Source organism: Corvus brachyrhynchos, unplaced genomic scaffold, assembly GCF_000691975.1.
Source record: "Corvus brachyrhynchos isolate BGI_N302 unplaced genomic scaffold, ASM69197v1 scaffold42, whole genome shotgun sequence".
In the NCBI taxonomy this organism is placed as follows: domain Eukaryota; kingdom Metazoa; phylum Chordata; class Aves; order Passeriformes; family Corvidae; genus Corvus; species Corvus brachyrhynchos.
In genome coordinates this window covers 1128648-1147543 of record NW_008237242.1, presented here as the reverse complement: position 1 = coordinate 1147543, position 18896 = coordinate 1128648, and the positions used below count along the sequence as shown (strand labels likewise).

Genomic DNA, 18896 nt, shown 5'->3' with positions numbered 1-18896 from the left:
AACTGGCAGGAGAACTGAGAATTAAACTGAAGTCAAATTGACTGACTTGTCAGACAGCAAAAATGCAAACTAGACTGTAATTTTTCAAAATACTGTAAAGCAGAATGAAGTTAAAACTGTAAGTAATGAAGTGAGTTTTTTATTGAGATTTACATCTTCGTATAATTGATATTAAAACACCTTTTCAGCACAGTGGTTTTATACAACACATTTTCACTACAAATTAAAGCATTTTTATCTGGAACAGATTTTGTTATTTTGGAGAGATGCTATTTAATTTGCTGCTCCTAAAAATGAAGATACAATTATGCAGACACCAATTTACTCTGAGCAAAAACATGACCCTATATTTATTAAAAAAGCTTATTAACCTTGCCAAATAAAGGTTATCAATTGTTTGAGGAAAATTTTCTTTTAAGAGACAAGTTCTTAGGTAGGCTTAACTATATGCTGCTACTAGCAATTCTTGCAGAATGTTACATACAATAGAAATTGGTTGTATTTTAACTGAACAAGTACTTGATAGAACCTGAATATACTGTGATCACAGTTATTCTTGCCAGCAGATTAGCGAGCGTTGAAAATTTCCTACAGCCTGCTCAATCACATGAATATTTTTGGCATACATTTCATGCCAGGAAATACAAAAGGGAAATCATCTGACAAATTATCATGTTCAAAAAAATACAGATAATACTTCAAAGATACTAAAAACAAAATTGAAGTTTGCACACAAATAAAATTTGTTTAACATACCACATCAGTGATGTTTAGTATTTTCCTTGTCATTGCTTCTTTGTCATGGTGTGGAGTTGGAGTAAACCAGAGCTTCTGGAATGTCTCATTTACTAATTTCTGAAGGAAAATAAAATATTAGCAGAAATAAATAAACTTATATTGTCACATAAGTATTATTTCGAATACATCCACATACAATAGATTTGCTGATGATCTGTGCCATTTCATAAGGAATTATGCAAATTAAGTGAGACTGTAGTAGGAAATGTTGTCTGAGACAGACCCAGATCTACTATTACAGGACTTATAATGATCTCAAGTCAAACTTCAGCAAAATGAAACAATGGGAACTGATGCTACAGGAAATAAAGTTACCACCTTCTTGCACTAATTGGTGTTCCTCAGGAAAACACAGCTGAGAACGTGACAGCTGAAAAAACAATTCCTAAAGCAGAACTTCAGCAGCAGTGGTAGGTTCCTTTAGTTTACAAAACAGCTGGGACAAGGTGGGAAAGAGAGAGAAACCAAGTCTCTATACTCAAATATAGGAATTATATTCCCTTCCAATGTTTTTGAATGGAGGACAATACAGAGTAGAATGCAAGTGAACAAAAATTATTCCAAATTACTTCTCATTAATGGAATTGTTAAAATCACATTGAAGTTAATGCCCCATTTTTTCTCATATTGTTAGAAAAGTAGAAGGAAGGAGGAGAGAGAACAAGGTCATCCTCCATTTCCAACAGCACCTTGGCTTTAGCTGTTCATCTACTTGTTGATTAAGAGTCTTCTCAGAAAGCCACTTTACATTAATGTACCTCAAGAGGTAAAAATATCTGCTGCAGCTTTAAAGTTCTCAAATTTTACTGAGAGTGTGATACAAAATTATTACAGGTGTATCCCTAATGACTCAAAAATTATAAAATTATTTTGTCAAATTAAACAAAATAATCCTCAGGTTTATGATTTAACACATCATCTTAAGTTTGTGCCCTTCTGCAAACACACACCACACAAAGCGTAGAGTATGAGCACATAAGCAACATTTTAGAGCTAATAATTGCTTCATAGAATTAATACAAAATTAGCACAGATAAATAGTTTATAACTTTGAAAATTATATATGGCATATATTAATATCAAGTAGTTAATTTTTACTTAAAATTTATTAATTTGCAGAAATAAGTTTTATGCCAATTTTGCTTGTTAGAAAAGCACCAGAGAAAATATTTGCAAGAAGAAAAAAATCTCTGGACAATATTTAAAATATTTCAATTCTCAGAAAGAAATTACAGAAAACAGAGGATAGAAAAGAAAGAGAAATAAGTCAGAGAGCATTACAGAAAGCTAAAATATTGGCTCTTAAAAATTCATAACTCATAATTATTACAAAGGAGCAATGCAATACTTCTTTTGTTTTGTCAAAATAGGGAAACACTAAAGTAACAATAACTAAAATTCTGAGGGATATGTTTCATTCTACCTTAATGCCTTCTTCATCATTGACTCTCCGAATCATTTTCACACACATTTCAGTAATTTTGGGAAATGTTGGTTGTTCAATGCAGATATCCCTAAGTATCTTTATGACTCTTTTTCTGACACTGATACCAGTATCCTGTAAAGAGAAAGAATTACACTCTTGAAAACAATTCAGAAACATTAATTTGTTCTATACGGATTAGTATTTGAAGATCACCCAATCTGACTTGCAAAACTTATTTAGAAAAGGCAACTAAAATCTTCTGGAATGCATTTAAAAAAAGCTCAGCATAACTTGTTCTAAAAGTTCTGGCTGAGTTCCCAGAATGCTGGAACACTTTCTCCATCTATACCCTCCTATTTAAGAGCTCATGATGTTGTAAATGTATAATCCACTTCTTAACTCAAGAGCTTACAAGCCAGATGCAGTGATGCTTTAGCTACTTTATTGGAACACATGAGATTCCCTATAGATTTGGATAGTAATACTTTTAAGCCTTTGGATAAAGCTTATGGATAAGATACATGCAAGCAGTCCTTTTCATTTTACTAGGCTTCATCTAAAGAGGTAGATGAGGAGCTCCACTTCGTATCACCTTATTAAAAATCTGTTGAATCTGAATGTCAGGTTTAACTGCTTTATGCAGTATTGTATGCACGTGACCTACTTACCTCCAAAAGCCTTCACAAACTTGTTTCATCCTGTAACTATAGCACATGTGTAGTACTTGACTAAAATCCTGACATGGATGCTATGAGCTAATGTTATTCTACAGTTAAATTAACATTGAACAACTAGACAAAACCTCCACTTTTTTTGTAAAAAAACTCTAATAAGCCGTTCAAAAAAGCTAGCATATAAAAATAGCATAGAAAAGCTGCCCTCAATGATCCGTATTTCAGACTTCAAATACGTAGCAAAATTCCTTATTTCATCTTGTCCAGGTTAAAGCTAGGGTAGAGTTAATTTCTTCTCAGTGGCTGTTACAGTGCTGTGTTATGGATTCAGAATGAGAACGGTGTTGATAACACACTGATGTTTTCATTTTGGCTAAGTCGTGTTTATCCTAAATCAAGGATCTTTTTTCCCCCCTCCTGGTCTCATGCTCTGCCAATGAGGAGGTAGGCAAAAGAAACTGGGAGGGAGCATACCAGGACAGGTGACCTGAACTGGCCAAAGAGATATTCCACACCACAGAATGTCATGCCTGGTATATAAACTGGCGGGAGTTACCAGGAAGCACAGTCAATCTAGGTTTGGGAACGGGGCTCTGGCATCGGTCAGCAGATGGTGAGCAATTGCTTTGTGCATCAATGGTTTGTCTCCTTTTTATTACCATTATTATTATTTATCATTATTATTGCATTTTACTTTATTTTCAATTATTAAATATTCTTATCTCAACACGTGAATTTTACTGCAATCCTCCTGCCCATTCCACCAGAGTGGGGGTAAGAGAGGTGGGGGGTTGAGTGAGCAGCTGAGTGGTGTGTGCTAAACTTTTATTTGGGCTTAAACCATGACATAGCTAATTTGAGCACTAATAATGAAATCAAAAGGAATGTAACCCTGGTCCTGATGCAGTACAATTTTCTGTAGAAGTTTACCTTTCAACATAATAAAGCCTCCCTAGAAGCAAGTGGTGCATTTTACAAGGTTGCTCTTAAAAGCATGAGGGCTCACCATTCAAACAATTCCAATTTATTAAATATGCTCAGTTAAAACCAAATTTTCCAATGCCACTTATTTTACCATAAATACCACAAATCACCGTACCAAAATTCTTTCAATCAGCATGTCATAATACTGCTCAGCAAGCTGAGGACGACAGAGCACAAATCGTCCGAGCAGCTCCACAGCTGCTTCTCGTACACTAGTGGAGTTATCCATTAGCCGCCCATGAACTCCTCGCTGCATATCCAGCTAAAAAGAACATATGAAGCAAAGATTCAGATTAAGAAATAAAGATTTATTTTAAGGATGATATGGGCATGGTAGATATTTCTTTCTTTACCCTGGCTAGAATACTGGGGTCTACAGCAACAACCTCAGACAAACACTTCATGGCTTTTGTTCGAACAGCAATTGCATTTTCACCAAGTACACGCAGAATCTAGAACAGAACAAAAACAAAGATTCAATTGTTTTGGGAAGGTAGCAAATTATAATTGAGAGCAAAAATGCAGCAGAATAACATACAAATAATATTACTAAAATAATAATACCTAAAAGCTGAGTTTATCTTCTCAGAGAATAAAAAGGTGCATGTAAGTGATGTTTCATGGCACTGAAAACTGCACATGGATATTTACCATGATTTGCTAGTTCTCTAAGATGGCTTAAAAGGTTCTTAACTTCAAAGTCTACTCCTGTCATTCAGTTGTAGCTTTCACCATGGTTCTTTTAACAGCAATGTTGGATATAGGCACTCTAAAAATGGCTTTGTATGCAGATCAATTTAAGCAGTGCAACCTAAACTAGTACTGAATTTCAAACATGTCATTCTGCCAATATGTTAGTGCCCCTTCTCCGATAAAAAGCAAGAAATTACGCTGGTCAAACAGCAGCTTCCAAAGTGACAGTAACATGGACTGCAAACAACTGGCCAGTCTAGCTTTTCCTTTCAAATCAAATTACGCTCAATTTCATGAGCTAATCCTACCAAAGGAGCAAGCACCTTACAGAAGCTGTGAAAAATATTTCAACACTTTGTAACGATCCTCTGACTGTGTGCATACAGTGATTTTTGCCACAGTCATACATGAATAAATAAAATAATGTGTGCACATACAAAATGCATGCAAGAAAAAGAAACCTAATCACTTATGCCATCAATACAGAATATGAAAGTACATGGTGTTATCATGGCCTGTAAATACCTCTGGTCAACAATGGACAGATATGGCACATTGCTGTGAAAGTGTTTGGAATCAGAATCCAACCATGCCTCACTATACTAAGACTTCCAGCACAGTTTACCTGTGTCAAATAAATATCGAAGCTCTGGGCAAACGGCCTCATAGAGGCCAAGTAGCGAACAATCAAACATGCATCTTCATAGTCCACAGTATCAGAATTCATCCTGAAATAAATTCCACGTGTTAATCAGAATGTGTTCACAAAAAAATTACTTAAAACATCAAATGCATGGCTAATAAAGAAGTAACTGGTAATGAAACATACTTTAATGTACTGAACTGAGATGGAGCAGTTTTAATGATGTTGCGAAGAAACTTTTTGCGGCTTTCTGCTCTATGCATGATTTGTCCTGTGGTCTCAACATCTTTTGCATGATGAGTTCCTTCAGAAGAATCCTCATCCTTCTGAGATTTAATTGCTTTTTCTGTCTCCATAGTTGTATCACGGAACCACTGAGCTACATAAAACTTCCGAGAAAACTGGAGAAATAGAGCAGGATGCACAGAAAACAAAACCAACAGATACAGAAAAAGAAAATTAACAGATTTATAATGAGATTTAGGGAATGCATCTAATGCATCAACATTATTTTAAAAAATACAATCAACAGTATATGTTAGGGTGACAATTTAATTGAAGCACTAATATGCATAATCAAAAATCATTTTATTCAGTATGTTACTGAAATTATTTATATACATTCCTAATGAAAGAAAGCTGAAAATTACCACTAATGATGCATCAATTTCTGTGTTCTCATCCAGATAATCTAGTAAAGCCTTTTGCAGCTGTTGAATTTCATCATCTCCTCCCGAAACCTGTCAGAAGTAGAAAGATAGCTATAAACAAGAATATTGCACAGTCATAATTACCATCTTAAAATCTGCATGTCCACATATAAAATACACTCAAATCAGTTGTTTCCATAATTGTAGAGCATTAATAATTTTTCTAACCAATTAGTTAAAAAGTCAAAAAAATATTAAGACAAGAATAAGACTGGTTTTAAGACAGACTGATTGATTTGTTTTCCTTCTATGATCTTGCATGAGGAGCCTCTGTCACAGAGGAAGAAAAAAGGGCAAAACCCATAAACCACTTTTATTTGCTCAATATTATACTTAAACATGCAGATCCTTGCAGTTGCTGATATTACAGCAGAAAAAGGTATTTTTTTTTTACTCCAAAATGAATGAGTTCAAGACTTCAAAGCATGCCTACAAGACATAGTGATTAGGTTTACATATATATATATATATGCATATATATATATATATATATTTAACACTCTGACATATGTGCGAATTGTGAGTAGGAATTCCAGCCTTTGATAAATTTGGAATTCTGTGAATAACTGTATTAATATAAGGGTGCTTGATGCTTAACTGCCTAGCTACTTTCAAACAAATAAAAAAACCAGAACAATCAAAGACAAACTGTGAAGCCTGTAACAAATCATATTCAGTAATCAAAATGAAAGCAGAAGAATAATTTTTGGCTTAAAATTCTTCAGCCAGAAAACTTTCTTCTTCAGCAAGGAAATTTCTAACTTATAACGATCTTAAGTTCAGTATTAACAGCACTGACCGAGAATCTTGACACAAATGCAGCTATAACATAGCTTGCAAGCATCAGCAAGAGGAGAAAGGTACAATTAACAAGCCCAGACATCAACGTATCAAGAGATAAACATGAAAAGCATGCACAAGTGTTCAAACAAACTAGACAATCTATTTCTAAAAAAAAATATATGTTTGAAAATGTCAAAACAGAATAGATTTTCCCCTAAAACCTATTCTATGAAACATGGGTCCAAACCATAGTAGAGAGCACTTATATGCATTTATCAATCCTTGACAAATATCGTGGCAATAGTATCACCGTTTAGAAGAAAATATCCAACAGCAGTATTCAATTTAGCAGGAAAGAAAAATCTGTAGAGGTGTGAGTTAATTTCTGAATGGAAATACTAGTTTAAGTTTCTGATGACAACAGCTACCAATGGATCATCTTATTTTCTTGCCATCTGAACAGGAAAGGGAAGTTCAGCTGTCCTGTACTCATTGTTCTTCTCTTACAAATTTATAAATAACACAACAGTCTACCCTGATTGATGGTACTGCATAGTACACACCTTCCAACAATGCATGGATGGTACTGTCTACCACTGATGTTAGGTCTCCTGAGAAACTGAAAGAAATATTTTTATCACCCTACTGCCCACAGCAATTTTATTTTCTGCAGACGCCAATGCCTAGCAACTACCTGATCCCGCAAAAACCCAAAACCAAACAGAAAAATTCAGGTCACTGCTCAGGTATAAATCTTTCTAGGATATTTTTCAATACTATTACAACTTCTGAGGATAACAAAAGAGAAAAGGATTCTTCTAAAATACTTCCTCACTAAGTATAATGTAAAATTGTCAGAATCACTGTCAACAGTGGAGAATTATAATCCCTTAGTATATAGAAGTATAAATTATATTATGCCATGGACATAAATATTTGACAATGTATGTTGTAGAATTTTCTAATTGAAAAAAATTATGGGAAGAATCAGCCTCATAAAGGAGTAGATGACTTCAATTCTTTAATTGAATGCCTGTGAAGTTTTTCCTTCAATATAAATCTAATGGTCATTATAAAGTAAATGTAATAGATCTGTAATCTTTTCAGGGAAGTGAAAGGGAAATCCTGAGAACAGTTAGTTCAGAGAGAAATGTATAGCGTCCATAAGAAATACGGAAGTCCCCATTTTTAAAAGGACACATGGGACACGAGATTTTCTTATATTATGTACTGTATAGAGCCCAAATGCATACACTGCTTTAGCATATGTGGCCACCCCTGCAGATTTTGAGCAGCATTAGCAGAAATCCAAATATGCACTCTCTAATGAAAGACTTTGCATGGCCTGGTTTTAGTATTGGGGGGGCTACAAGGGTGGCTTCTGTGAGAAGCTGCTTCCATGTCCAGCAGAGCCAGTCCCTGGTGGCTCCAAAGATGGAGGTGCTGCTGGCCAAGGCTGGGCCAATTAGAAATGGTGGTAATGTCTCTGTGGTAATGTACTCAAGAAGAAAGAAAAAAAGTTATTGTGCAGATGTAATGGTGGCCAGAGAAAAGTGGGGTGAGAACACGTGAGAGAAACAGCCCTGCAGACACCAAGGTCAGTGGAGAAGGAATGGGAGGAGATGCTCCAGGCACTGGATCCTGTGGGAGACCTGTGGGAAGAGGGCCCAGCTCCCAGGCTGGAGCAGCCTGTCCTTGAAGGACTGCACCCGTGGAACAGTGACCCACTGCTGCAGCAGTGTGAGGAGGACTGGTGCCCATGGGATGGACTCACATTGCAGCATTTGCAGGGAGCTATTGCTCGTGGGATGGAGCCATGCTGGAGAAATTCATGGAGAACTGTCTCCAGTGGGAGGGACCCCACAGTGCAGCAGGGGAATGACTCCTCTCCCTCACTGGTGAGAGAAGCCCTGGGTGATGAACTGACCACAACCCTCATTCCCTGTCTCATTGCACTGCTGGGGTAGGAGGTAGAGCTGGGAAGGAGGGAACAGGGTGGGAAAGGTGTTTTTAAGGGCTTATGCTACTTCTCATTATCATGCTCTGATTTGGTTAGTAGAAAATTCCCTTCGTATCTCTAAGTTGATCCCGTTTTGCCCACGACAATATTTGGTGAGTGATCTCTCCTGGTCCTTATCTCAAACCGTGAACCATTCGTTAAATTTTCTCCCCTTTGTCCAGCTGCAGAGAGGAGGGAGAGCAGCTTGGGTGGGGGCCTGGTATCTGGCCAGCATCAACCCACTCAAACACATATGCAAGTTCAGTAAAAAACACCAAAACCCCCCCAAACCCTCAAATTACACCACATAAAAACTAACCATACAAGACTAATAGATTAACTCTCTAAAGCATGTATTTGAGCATCAGAAGCTCAGGTTCCACTTTGCAATAGCAAATGCAGGTTCATATGTATCTTTAAGGCCTCTTAAGATAGAAGCCAACTGTTGCTCCATGATTTCCTCAGTATTGTCACAAGAAAACTGGCTAACCACTGTAATAAATTGATTTATACGATCACTACAGAAATGGTGCAAGGAAGACATGAGCTAACAAATGTGATACTTATAAATTGTGTATATTTGATTCAGAAACCTAAACAGTGAATGAAGACTGATTCTCCATCATGTCAATTCTTCAAGTATATTTAAAAATTTCAAATATTTGAATGGATAGATTTCCATCCGGCTGCCATGGATGTCTCTCGCACCTGTTTGAGGATTCTGGCTATAGATCCTTGATCCATTTTGCTAGTGACTGCATCTTTCCTCAGTCTTGCTGCTACAGTTCCAAGATAGTCAAGTGATGCAACTCTTAATGCCATTTCTGTAGATTTATTACTGAACTGGTGAACCTAAGAAAAGCAGAATAGACATTTAAAAATAAATATTTATGCCACTGATATTCTTCTCACAAAAGATTGCTTTACCTTATTAAAACTTCCACCCAACTTCCATATTGCATAAAAATATGTAATTTACTATTATATCACACACACATTACTTACTTTATATTAATGCTTCTTTCTTTATTGGGTCTCTCTCTCTCTCCCTAAATATGTCTGTTAGAGTTTTTTAAAATATGTATTTTCATTAAACAAACTGGACAACTAGCACAGCAGATCTTCAACAGCAGCCATAAGTGCACCTTATGTAGCACCATACTGCTACCTCCTCATTATTCACATAACATAAAGCTACATTATACCAAGAACAGGACCATACAATATTTTTTCAAGAAGCAGCTCAAATTACTGTGTTAATTACATTATAATACTTAAGAGCAACACTCAAAAAACACACAAACAAAAACATTCCCATTCTCTAGAATGTCATAAGCACTTGTTGTAGTTGTAAAAAACCAAACCACTCAGTTATTTTCTTAGTTGGTTCTGTGCTAAGGGAATAGTCCAGAGAAGATATTTAATATGTATAATTACAGCTATTAGGCTGACTTTACTCCAAAGAAATATATGCACTTCTTAGATGCTATGCAATGACACTTTTTTATGTTGAAAATGTAATCAACTAATGGAACTGGACTTCCACGAGAAACTATACATACAATTTTTAACAAGCTCTTTATGAGTGATCCTCTAACCAAAATTTTATTATTTAGGTATTACATAGTAGTGATATATGCTGAAATAAACAAGTCTTCATTGTAATAAGAAATGAATTCATATAGTTAAAACCAAGAATTCCTTACCAATAGCCTTCCTAATAAGCTAAGTAGCAACTCTGCAGCTGGCCATTCTGGTTTATTGACTGTTGAAAGAAGATCTTGAATAAAGTTCTCAAACAGTGGCCTGTAATCTTCTTCCCCTTGTTTACTGCCACACCTGTTGAAAAGAAAATGCTTTTTGTAAGTGAATTTAACAGCCACATATGGTTTTCTTCTAATGTAAACAGAAGTAATCCTATGTTTAATCAGAAAAAACAGTTTTATGCAATTCCAAGAAAACAAATCTGAAATACTAGCAGAAAATTTGTTTTATTCATTTGCAGAAAAATAGCTTAAAAATACCTTTAAAAAGTGCAACTTTTCCAGTTGCACTGGAAATAAAGCAGCTAATACATGATAGTAGAATTTTGTTCCTAAGATTTTTTTATTTTTTGCTCTGCATTGAAGTCTGCATTAACTTGTACAGAAAAAGTAGGTAGAATTACAAAAATGAAGCTAGAGTAGGATATTTAAGAGTTGGAATGTTTATATTCTTTAAGCTTGGTTTCATTTATCTGATAGTGATAAGACATCCTAGTATTATGCTTCACAAAGGTTCCAGTCAATGCAAAAAAAAAAAACAAAAACCAAAAAAAAAAACCAACAACAAACCAAAACCCCAAAAGTTAACATACCTGATACTTTTGGACTTTTCATCCCTAAGTTTAACATCAGAAGCATGCAATTGCTAGATGGCTTATTAAATAGCTTTTCAGCATTAAGTGTAGAAATTAATACAATAAAAGACCTAAAGACTTACTCTTTGCAATCCTATGGTTAATTCAGGTACATTTTTTATTCCTTTTTGAGCAACTGACATTCCTAACTTTAGCTAAATGAAAGTAATTTTTAGGTTTTTTTATATCTGATGACTGAATCAATATGGTTTCACCACTTAAATATTTGCTCAGCCTTCTCTTTCAGGCTTCAGATAAGTAACAGACATGTAATAAAGGAATCCTACATGAACTGTGAGACAGATTCTTAAATGTATGAAGAACACTCTGCAGAATTTCTCTTCTATAAACTTTTTGTCTAGGCAAGAAGCTCTCTTAGGCATCTATAAAATATATTATTAAAAACAACTTTATGAATAGGTATTTATCACTGTTCAGTGGTCAGGTTTGTCCTGAAATATTCATTTGGAGTTGGTTTCATCAATACACTAAAGAATGCAACAGTACTTACTTCTTAAGGAAAATAGAAAGGAAGTTTTGTGCTGTTCTCATGGCTGTTTCATATGAGTTAGTAATAAGCACATCTTGATCCACCTAAAAATAACAAGATACATTTGTCTATTATTTTAGCATAGATCTATAATTTCCAGATCAGCATTTTTCATGCATCAAAAAATTACAGCAGACATAAAATTATAATATTTGATTACTAGAGCAGTGTAATAACGTATTATACCTACGAACGCACATAAGTAATTTCTGCACACACATAAAAATGGCTTTTTAAAATATCTTACTTTCTTGTTTGATTCCTCCTCTGAATTAGAATCCTTTTCTGCTGATGGTAAGTGCACCACACACTGAATAAGTTGCAGAACTAGTGCTGTTACCATCTGAATGTACATGGGCTCTCCATCAGTGTCACTGCTATTTAACCTGTTAATAAGAAAAGACAGTATTAACACTAAAATTAAACAAAAAGGACAAAACACAAGAAAATTTTTTGTTCCTAAGCAGTACCTTTCAAAAATTATTACCACAGCAAGAAATCTACATTATAGACATTTATCCAGTAATTTGCTTATTTTTATGCAGTGTAACATTTGATCTAACAAAACCAGGAAGTATTGCTCTTGCACAGAAGAGGTGAAATGAAACAGCACACAGTTCATTAGCTGAAAAAGCCACAGGAATATTTACTAAATCAAACACCTAATACACCACTAAAATACGTAATAATAAGCTTATTATGTATAATACCATGTCCTCTCCAACACAACAAAACATACTGAACTGCTGCCATAATAATTTTTCCGTAATATTTAACATCTGTGAAATGTGTAGGGGACATTTAAACAACAGAAAATAAATGACCATGACCTGGACTGACTTGTACAACAGCTACACCTACAATAATCTGCAGCAGCATAGCTGAGTACAAACTTCAGCAGGCAACTGTCTTAAGTTGGTAAGAAGTCTGTTTTTCCCTAACATAAGCTCAGAAAAAGTTTGAGTTTACTGCCCATACATATACCAGTACCACCTATTGCTAAGCTTAACAGCATGAAAAGGTGGTAAACCCTGACATATGAGATGATATGAATATGAAACTGATTCTCTTCCTGAAAAGGGTGCTCTGAGTGTACCCTCAAAGAAATTCAGACAGAATTTTCCTATAAAGATTTAACAATGAAGAAATTATGTAACTCCATACAAACAGAATTAAAGAATTGACCAACAAAAAATAATTCTCAACACATGCTAACATTACACCCATTCACATTCTTAGTGAGAAAAATAAAAAGATATTTCAATTATTTTTGTAAATAGCGACTAAAGTGATAGCATAAAGCCCAGCAATTATTACAAGACATTTGTCAAACAATTTGTTTTGAAATCTCAACCTGTAAAAAGTGCAGCTACATTCACATTTTCAGTGTAGTTATCAATGAAGCCTAAAATCCTACATCTACAAAACTGTACAAGCTACAGCCTACCAGTTATTAATTTATGTCAGAAGTTACCTGAAGTTTCTCAAACTCCTCTTGCTAGTTGGTAGTCTCGCAAGGGAAGTGAAAATTTCTTCTAGAATTAGCTGTCTGTGTTTTTCATACCGGGAAAACACCTATTTAATAGTTACAGGATTATTAGACAATGATTTATTGTTACATAAAATATTGCTTTTAAAATATATTGTAAATAATTATACATGACAGCATACACTTCACATGACACTTTAATAAATTATAATTCACCTTATTTTTAATGGATTTTTAATTGAATGCTTTCTCAATTCAAGCATTTCTTTATAAAATACATAAAAACTTTTCCAAATATAGATTTAAAAAAAATCCTTATGTAACATAAATGTGTAACAGGTCTTGAAAATACCTCCTATTTAAAAAATTTTTGCCGATGATATAACACACTATAAAGTCAAACAGTATAATACTGAGTTTTTGGACTTTGTATTTCTTTCTCTCAGTACAAAGAAAAACTGGGGTAACACAATTAACATGAACACAGGTAGGTTGCAGAGTACATTTGAGAAAACAGTTTTACTTTATATGCCAGGCTTAAATGCTTGCCTGACATGACATATTCTTTCAATTTACAGGGTCAGGACTGCTGATTTTGCCTCCCCTTTTGTTCGGGCAGAATACTGAAGTATATAATCCTTACAAAGATGGAAAGCTCCCACTTGAACAAGGACATTTGTATTCCACTACATTTTTCCTGAAATAATACTTTACCTGTCCTGTGACTTTTTCATATAGTCACCTGTTCTGAGGAAAAGAATTTATTCTATTATACAGAAATACCATACTAGTTCTATGCCTTATTGCATAATTTCAAATCTTAACACAGGAAACAAGGAAAGCCACACAGTTAAGATTTAAGATTACAAAAAAAAAGATTTCTTACGATAAAAAAAGGGACAGGCAAGAGGAAGGAGTTTGTGTTTAAGTAACAACCAAAACTGAGAAGCTTTTTTCTTGAAGTAGGCAATTTCTTTCTATAAGTTCTCTACAAATAGGAGCAGCTCAGGCAGATATAATACTGTTTCTATATTATGATATCAAGCTGTAAAAATGTGCAAGAATAACATTAATTCTACACTCCAATTCTCTACCAGAGAAAAAATACAGCCTATGTAAATGTCCTAAGAATTCTCAGAAGTACAGGCACATGAACACATAAATTAAAAAGTACTTACTGCAGTCACTAATTTGATGGCACATAACTGTAGCTCACTGACATTTTCTACAAAGAAAGGTGTTATTCCCATCGATGACACCTATTAATGGAAAGAAGTTTTTTTAAGTATATCTGACTAACAAACTGGTATTCATGCAGTTTCACAAGCAGGTTATTAATTCGGCAGGTAAGGCATTCAACCATTACTTCATATTATTTTAAAATAGTTATTGAATTAGGGCACAGGTCTTATGAGGAGTGGCTGAGGGGGTATTATCAGGCCGCTTATCATGGAGAAAAGGAGGGTCGGGGAAGCCTTATAATCCTCTACAACTCCCTGAAAGGAGGGTGCAGCCAGGTGAGGTTGGTCTCATCTTCCAGCTAACAAGTGATAAAACAAAGGAAATAGGCCATGAATTGTGCCAGGCATGGTTTAGATTGGATTTTAAGAAAAAATTATTCATGGAAAGGGTTGTCAAGGATGGGAACAGGCTGCCCATGGAAGCAGTTCAGCCAATATCCCCGTAGGTATTTGAAAGACATGCAGATATGATGTTTAAGGATGTGGTTTAGTGGTGCACTAGGCAGTTTAGACTTGATGTTCTTAAGGATCTTTTCCAGTGTAAATGATTCTGCTACTCTATACTTGAATACAGTCAAGTTAAACTTTTCTTAAGTGTACAAGAGAAGATGCAGACGACATACTACACAACAAACTAGTCACTCTGATGTTAAGAATTCAAAAGCTTGTACTGACTACAGACTTCATGTCACTGAGACAATCATACTTTACATTCACTCTAGGAAAAGCAAAGCTAACATTTTTGGACAGGAATTCTGAAAAAACCTACCTGAAGAATAGTTGTATCAGTGAGAAGCTGTATCTCTAGCAACTCTGACAAGCTGCTGACAATGTCACAAACTTTGTTATACAACATCACTATAACTCTTTGCTTGTGGGTTGAACACTTGGCACGTTTTGCTTTTGAACTTAGAACACCACCTATAAAATAAAATATATATATTCATTAATGTTTTCAGTGTTTCAAATACTAGAAAGATGATCTTCCTCAAAGAGTGCCCCCAAAACAACTACAGCTTTGCAAAAGCAATTTAGAAAAACTACTTAGTAGCGTCAGTGGGAAAACAAGAATTTCACATGATAATTATTTTTCATAATTACTCTAAATTCTGGACCTGAGGTTTTTAGAAAGGTTCTTGAAATTGGAGTCATGCATCTGTAGGTGTGTACATGAAAACAAGAGGCTAGAAGCTAAATAGTTTTCCCTGAAACAAATCATTATATACATGGAGATTATGACTGTGAAATTACTTATTCCTACCTATAATAACTATACACAAAAGTTGAACTTCAAACTTCTAAATACTTTATCCTAGATACTTTGGTTACATTGACATTGTTGCAGTAAACCAAGGTGCTATACGACTAAGTTCTTCAGATGACAAATTTAATTGTTCTTTTATTCTATGTTACATCATCCTCAGACTAACACAGTGCATTAATTCAGGATGTTGAATGTGATAAGAAAGAATTATCGGTATAAAAGTTGCATATAAAAATCTTATTCCAGAAACTCATATCATTTACATCATCATACAGTAGATGAAATTTTTATAGCTTTTAATATGGAAAGATTTCTTAGCATACTAACCACCATGAGGATCCACTCTATACACAGGATCATACTGAGGATAGAGAGTGTTTTGCAAATGAAATTTTGTGTACTGAATAACTCTTTCTATGACGTCCTCAATATATACAGCTTTAGGCATATTTGGTGATGTCATAATATTGATAGCAGTAAGACACGCATCAGCAGATTTTGTCTTTGTTTCAAGAATAAGATCTCTCCATAATCGCTCCTCATCTTCAGTGTCATTATTCTGCAAGGCAAGAAACACAGGAGAGCATGAATAAGAAGTAAAATTTTTATTCTCACCAAGTAAAAAAAAGAAACAATTACCTTAATATGCTTACAAACACGCCTATATAAAATATTGTATTTTCTTTTTCATACCAAAATAATTTGTCTTAAAAATCAAGTAATATTTGTTTTACTAGTAACATGTTTGTAATGCCTCCCTAAGCTACACGTCTTCAAAGTCCTGTATTCTGTATTCGTCTGCTAGAATACAAAGAACTTTCTGTGTCTCATTGGGAAGCACTATGAGGGAAGACTGCTACATGCTCTATTTAAGACCACTGTACATTAAGCAAAATCTAATTCCTTCATTTGGTGTTTTCTTCACTGGCACCACTTGCTGCTTTGATCCATCTGATTTCTGCCACTAGAGGGAATTCTTACACAAAGACTGTTGCAAGTCACATGAAATCTGTAAGTACACAACTTTCTCGCTTCATAGACCAACCCATCTATTATCAACAGGTTTAAAGTATGTCTTATCAAATATGTCCATTCAGATACCATAGGCTATTGAGTCTCTATATTACTGTGCTTGTATAAGATACTAAACCAAACATACATGAGGTTAATTACGACCATCCAGCACTACTTAAATATTGTAGCAACATTACTACAGCAAAGCTAGGTAGAATTTCTCATAGCTTCTCTGGCACACACAGAGCCTCCAGAGAAAAGGGCTCTAATTTACTACCTGTATGAAACCACCATAGTTCAACACGGTTGATTTTCCTTGTAAAAATTACACATCAGTGAAACTGTAACAGCTTTCTGCCTTTGGGGTAAGAGAATTTGAACCAATAGAACAGTGCATTATATAGATGATATACATAATTATAGAATCAACAAAAATCTGCAGATCAGGAGTTCTCTGCATATTTCTGAGATATAATGGCTTTAAGGAATTTACTACTTACACAAGTGAAACCTTGAGAAAAGAAAAAAATTTCCCCAAATTAATCTTGGAAATGAAAAGGATATTAAAGCATCCTCTGCCTCTGAAAAATACACTGACATGGAGGTAAGATACCTTCATTGCACTGTAAAAGTAGCGAGCTTACTCCATAGCAGAGGCTTTCTTTGCCACAATGATTTTAATAATTTTTAATAGTTTTAAGAAAAATCTAAAATTTGTTTGGTTTTTTTTAATCGAAGTTTGTCTCTGAATTGCAATCACTGGACAATTTCATTAACTGAAAACTTAATAATTTTGAGTTTTACTTCAAAAAGCTAGAAGAAAATTATCACTTTAAAATCATTACCATAAAAATTTCATCACAGTGAAGTAGACCAGGTAAACCAGCACTTTCTTTTTATGCATTTTTTGTACTGCCAAAGACACAGAACTGTTTACTGAAACTTTGAAACCCCTACAAACTGTCTAGATGAAAGTATTTAGGTATAAATAATGTGTCTCTGGTTTTCATTTGCTAGTTGAAATCCTTCCTTTCTGATATAAACAATTACTCTCTTATTTCTACACATAAGGAGTTTTTTTCTATAAAACTCAATTCTAATCTTGCTAGAATGTTGTTTTGAATAGAAAGTGTACAAATAAATATATCAAATGTGAAATACAGGACATCAACCTCATAAAACCTCAAAATATTTGAGTAGTTTTAGGTATACCAGGAAAAAACCCCACGTCCTATAGTATTAAACTTCATGTTAATTTTATTTACATAGACAACTGTCACTTTGCAGTGTAAGAACACTTAAACCTTAAACTTCCCCCTTAATGCTCAGGAGAAAGAAACACTCCATGTGAAAACTGCAGTATTTCTTTCATTTTTTAAGGGATGTTTTAAGGACACATAGCAAAGAAATGTCCAACAATGCAAATTACACCTGAATTACCACGAATATTTCAGGATGAAACTATAATATCTAAAATAAACAAAAGAAAATACAATTGCTCTTAATACATCACTACTATAGTAAAACATGATTAGTACTGAAAAAATATAAGTAATTAAATTTTGCTTCAAGTATTAAAATTTGGCAATGTCAATCACACATGTTATATCAGAAATCCCTTTCACACACATATACAGTATTGAACCTATTGCTAAATAGGACTCAAGTGAAGAAAACTATTCGGCACAATGGTGTGGAATTATGAAATTTCAAACTCACATGATTAAGTAAAGTAGAAAGCTTTGATCCATCTTGAATATTCTTCTCCAAAATATTCAGGACTTTTACTGTTTTATCTGTTGAGAGCTAAAACAAGTAAAGAAACATATCAAACAACTGCAGGAAGAATAGTGATTCCAAATTGCTGAAAAGAACATTGAGGAATGAAGGACAGAGCTTGTACAATCTGAATCACTTAAATTGTAAGCAATTTGGCATAAGGAGAATGCAGATAACGAAAACAGGTAAAATATATTCTAGGATTACAACTAAACTGCTTTTTCAAGCAGCAAAATCCATAGAAACAGATTTTTCAACTGTCATTAATGTTGTGTAGTTACACATTTTTGCTTCTAGAAATAGAAACCTGCCAAATCCAAGTATGATCTACAAATTCTAACTGACCATAGAGAGCTTAATTAGGAGAAAATCCAAACTGCATGAACAAGGAGAAATAAATTCCCGCGAAAGATAGTAAAATGTATTCTTAATATCAGTGTTAACTTCAAAG

The 18896-nt window shown here is 34.4% G+C and overlaps 1 protein-coding gene across 3 annotated transcripts in view; it reads right to left on the bottom strand.

Moving 5' to 3' along the window:
* Window positions 1-18896, bottom strand: part of NIPBL (NIPBL, cohesin loading factor) — a 110796-nt gene that overhangs the window by 18927 nt on the left and 72973 nt on the right. For all 3 annotated transcript variants that reach the window (XM_017730231.1, XM_017730232.1, XM_017730233.1), the window contains 16 exons: window positions 18386-18472; window positions 15980-16211; window positions 15158-15309; window positions 14326-14406; window positions 13133-13233; window positions 11906-12044; window positions 11620-11702; window positions 10417-10549; window positions 9419-9562; window positions 5869-5958; window positions 5405-5619; window positions 5201-5303; window positions 4236-4334; window positions 3998-4144; window positions 2222-2356; window positions 757-855 (listed from right to left, as the gene is read on the bottom strand). In XM_017730231.1, coding sequence (XP_017585720.1) covers window positions 757-855; window positions 2222-2356; window positions 3998-4144; window positions 4236-4334; window positions 5201-5303; window positions 5405-5619; window positions 5869-5958; window positions 9419-9562; window positions 10417-10549; window positions 11620-11702; window positions 11906-12044; window positions 13133-13233; window positions 14326-14406; window positions 15158-15309; window positions 15980-16211; window positions 18386-18472 — 2040 coding nt within the window. The remainder of the gene's footprint in view (window positions 1-756; window positions 856-2221; window positions 2357-3997; window positions 4145-4235; window positions 4335-5200; window positions 5304-5404; window positions 5620-5868; window positions 5959-9418; window positions 9563-10416; window positions 10550-11619; window positions 11703-11905; window positions 12045-13132; window positions 13234-14325; window positions 14407-15157; window positions 15310-15979; window positions 16212-18385; window positions 18473-18896) is intronic.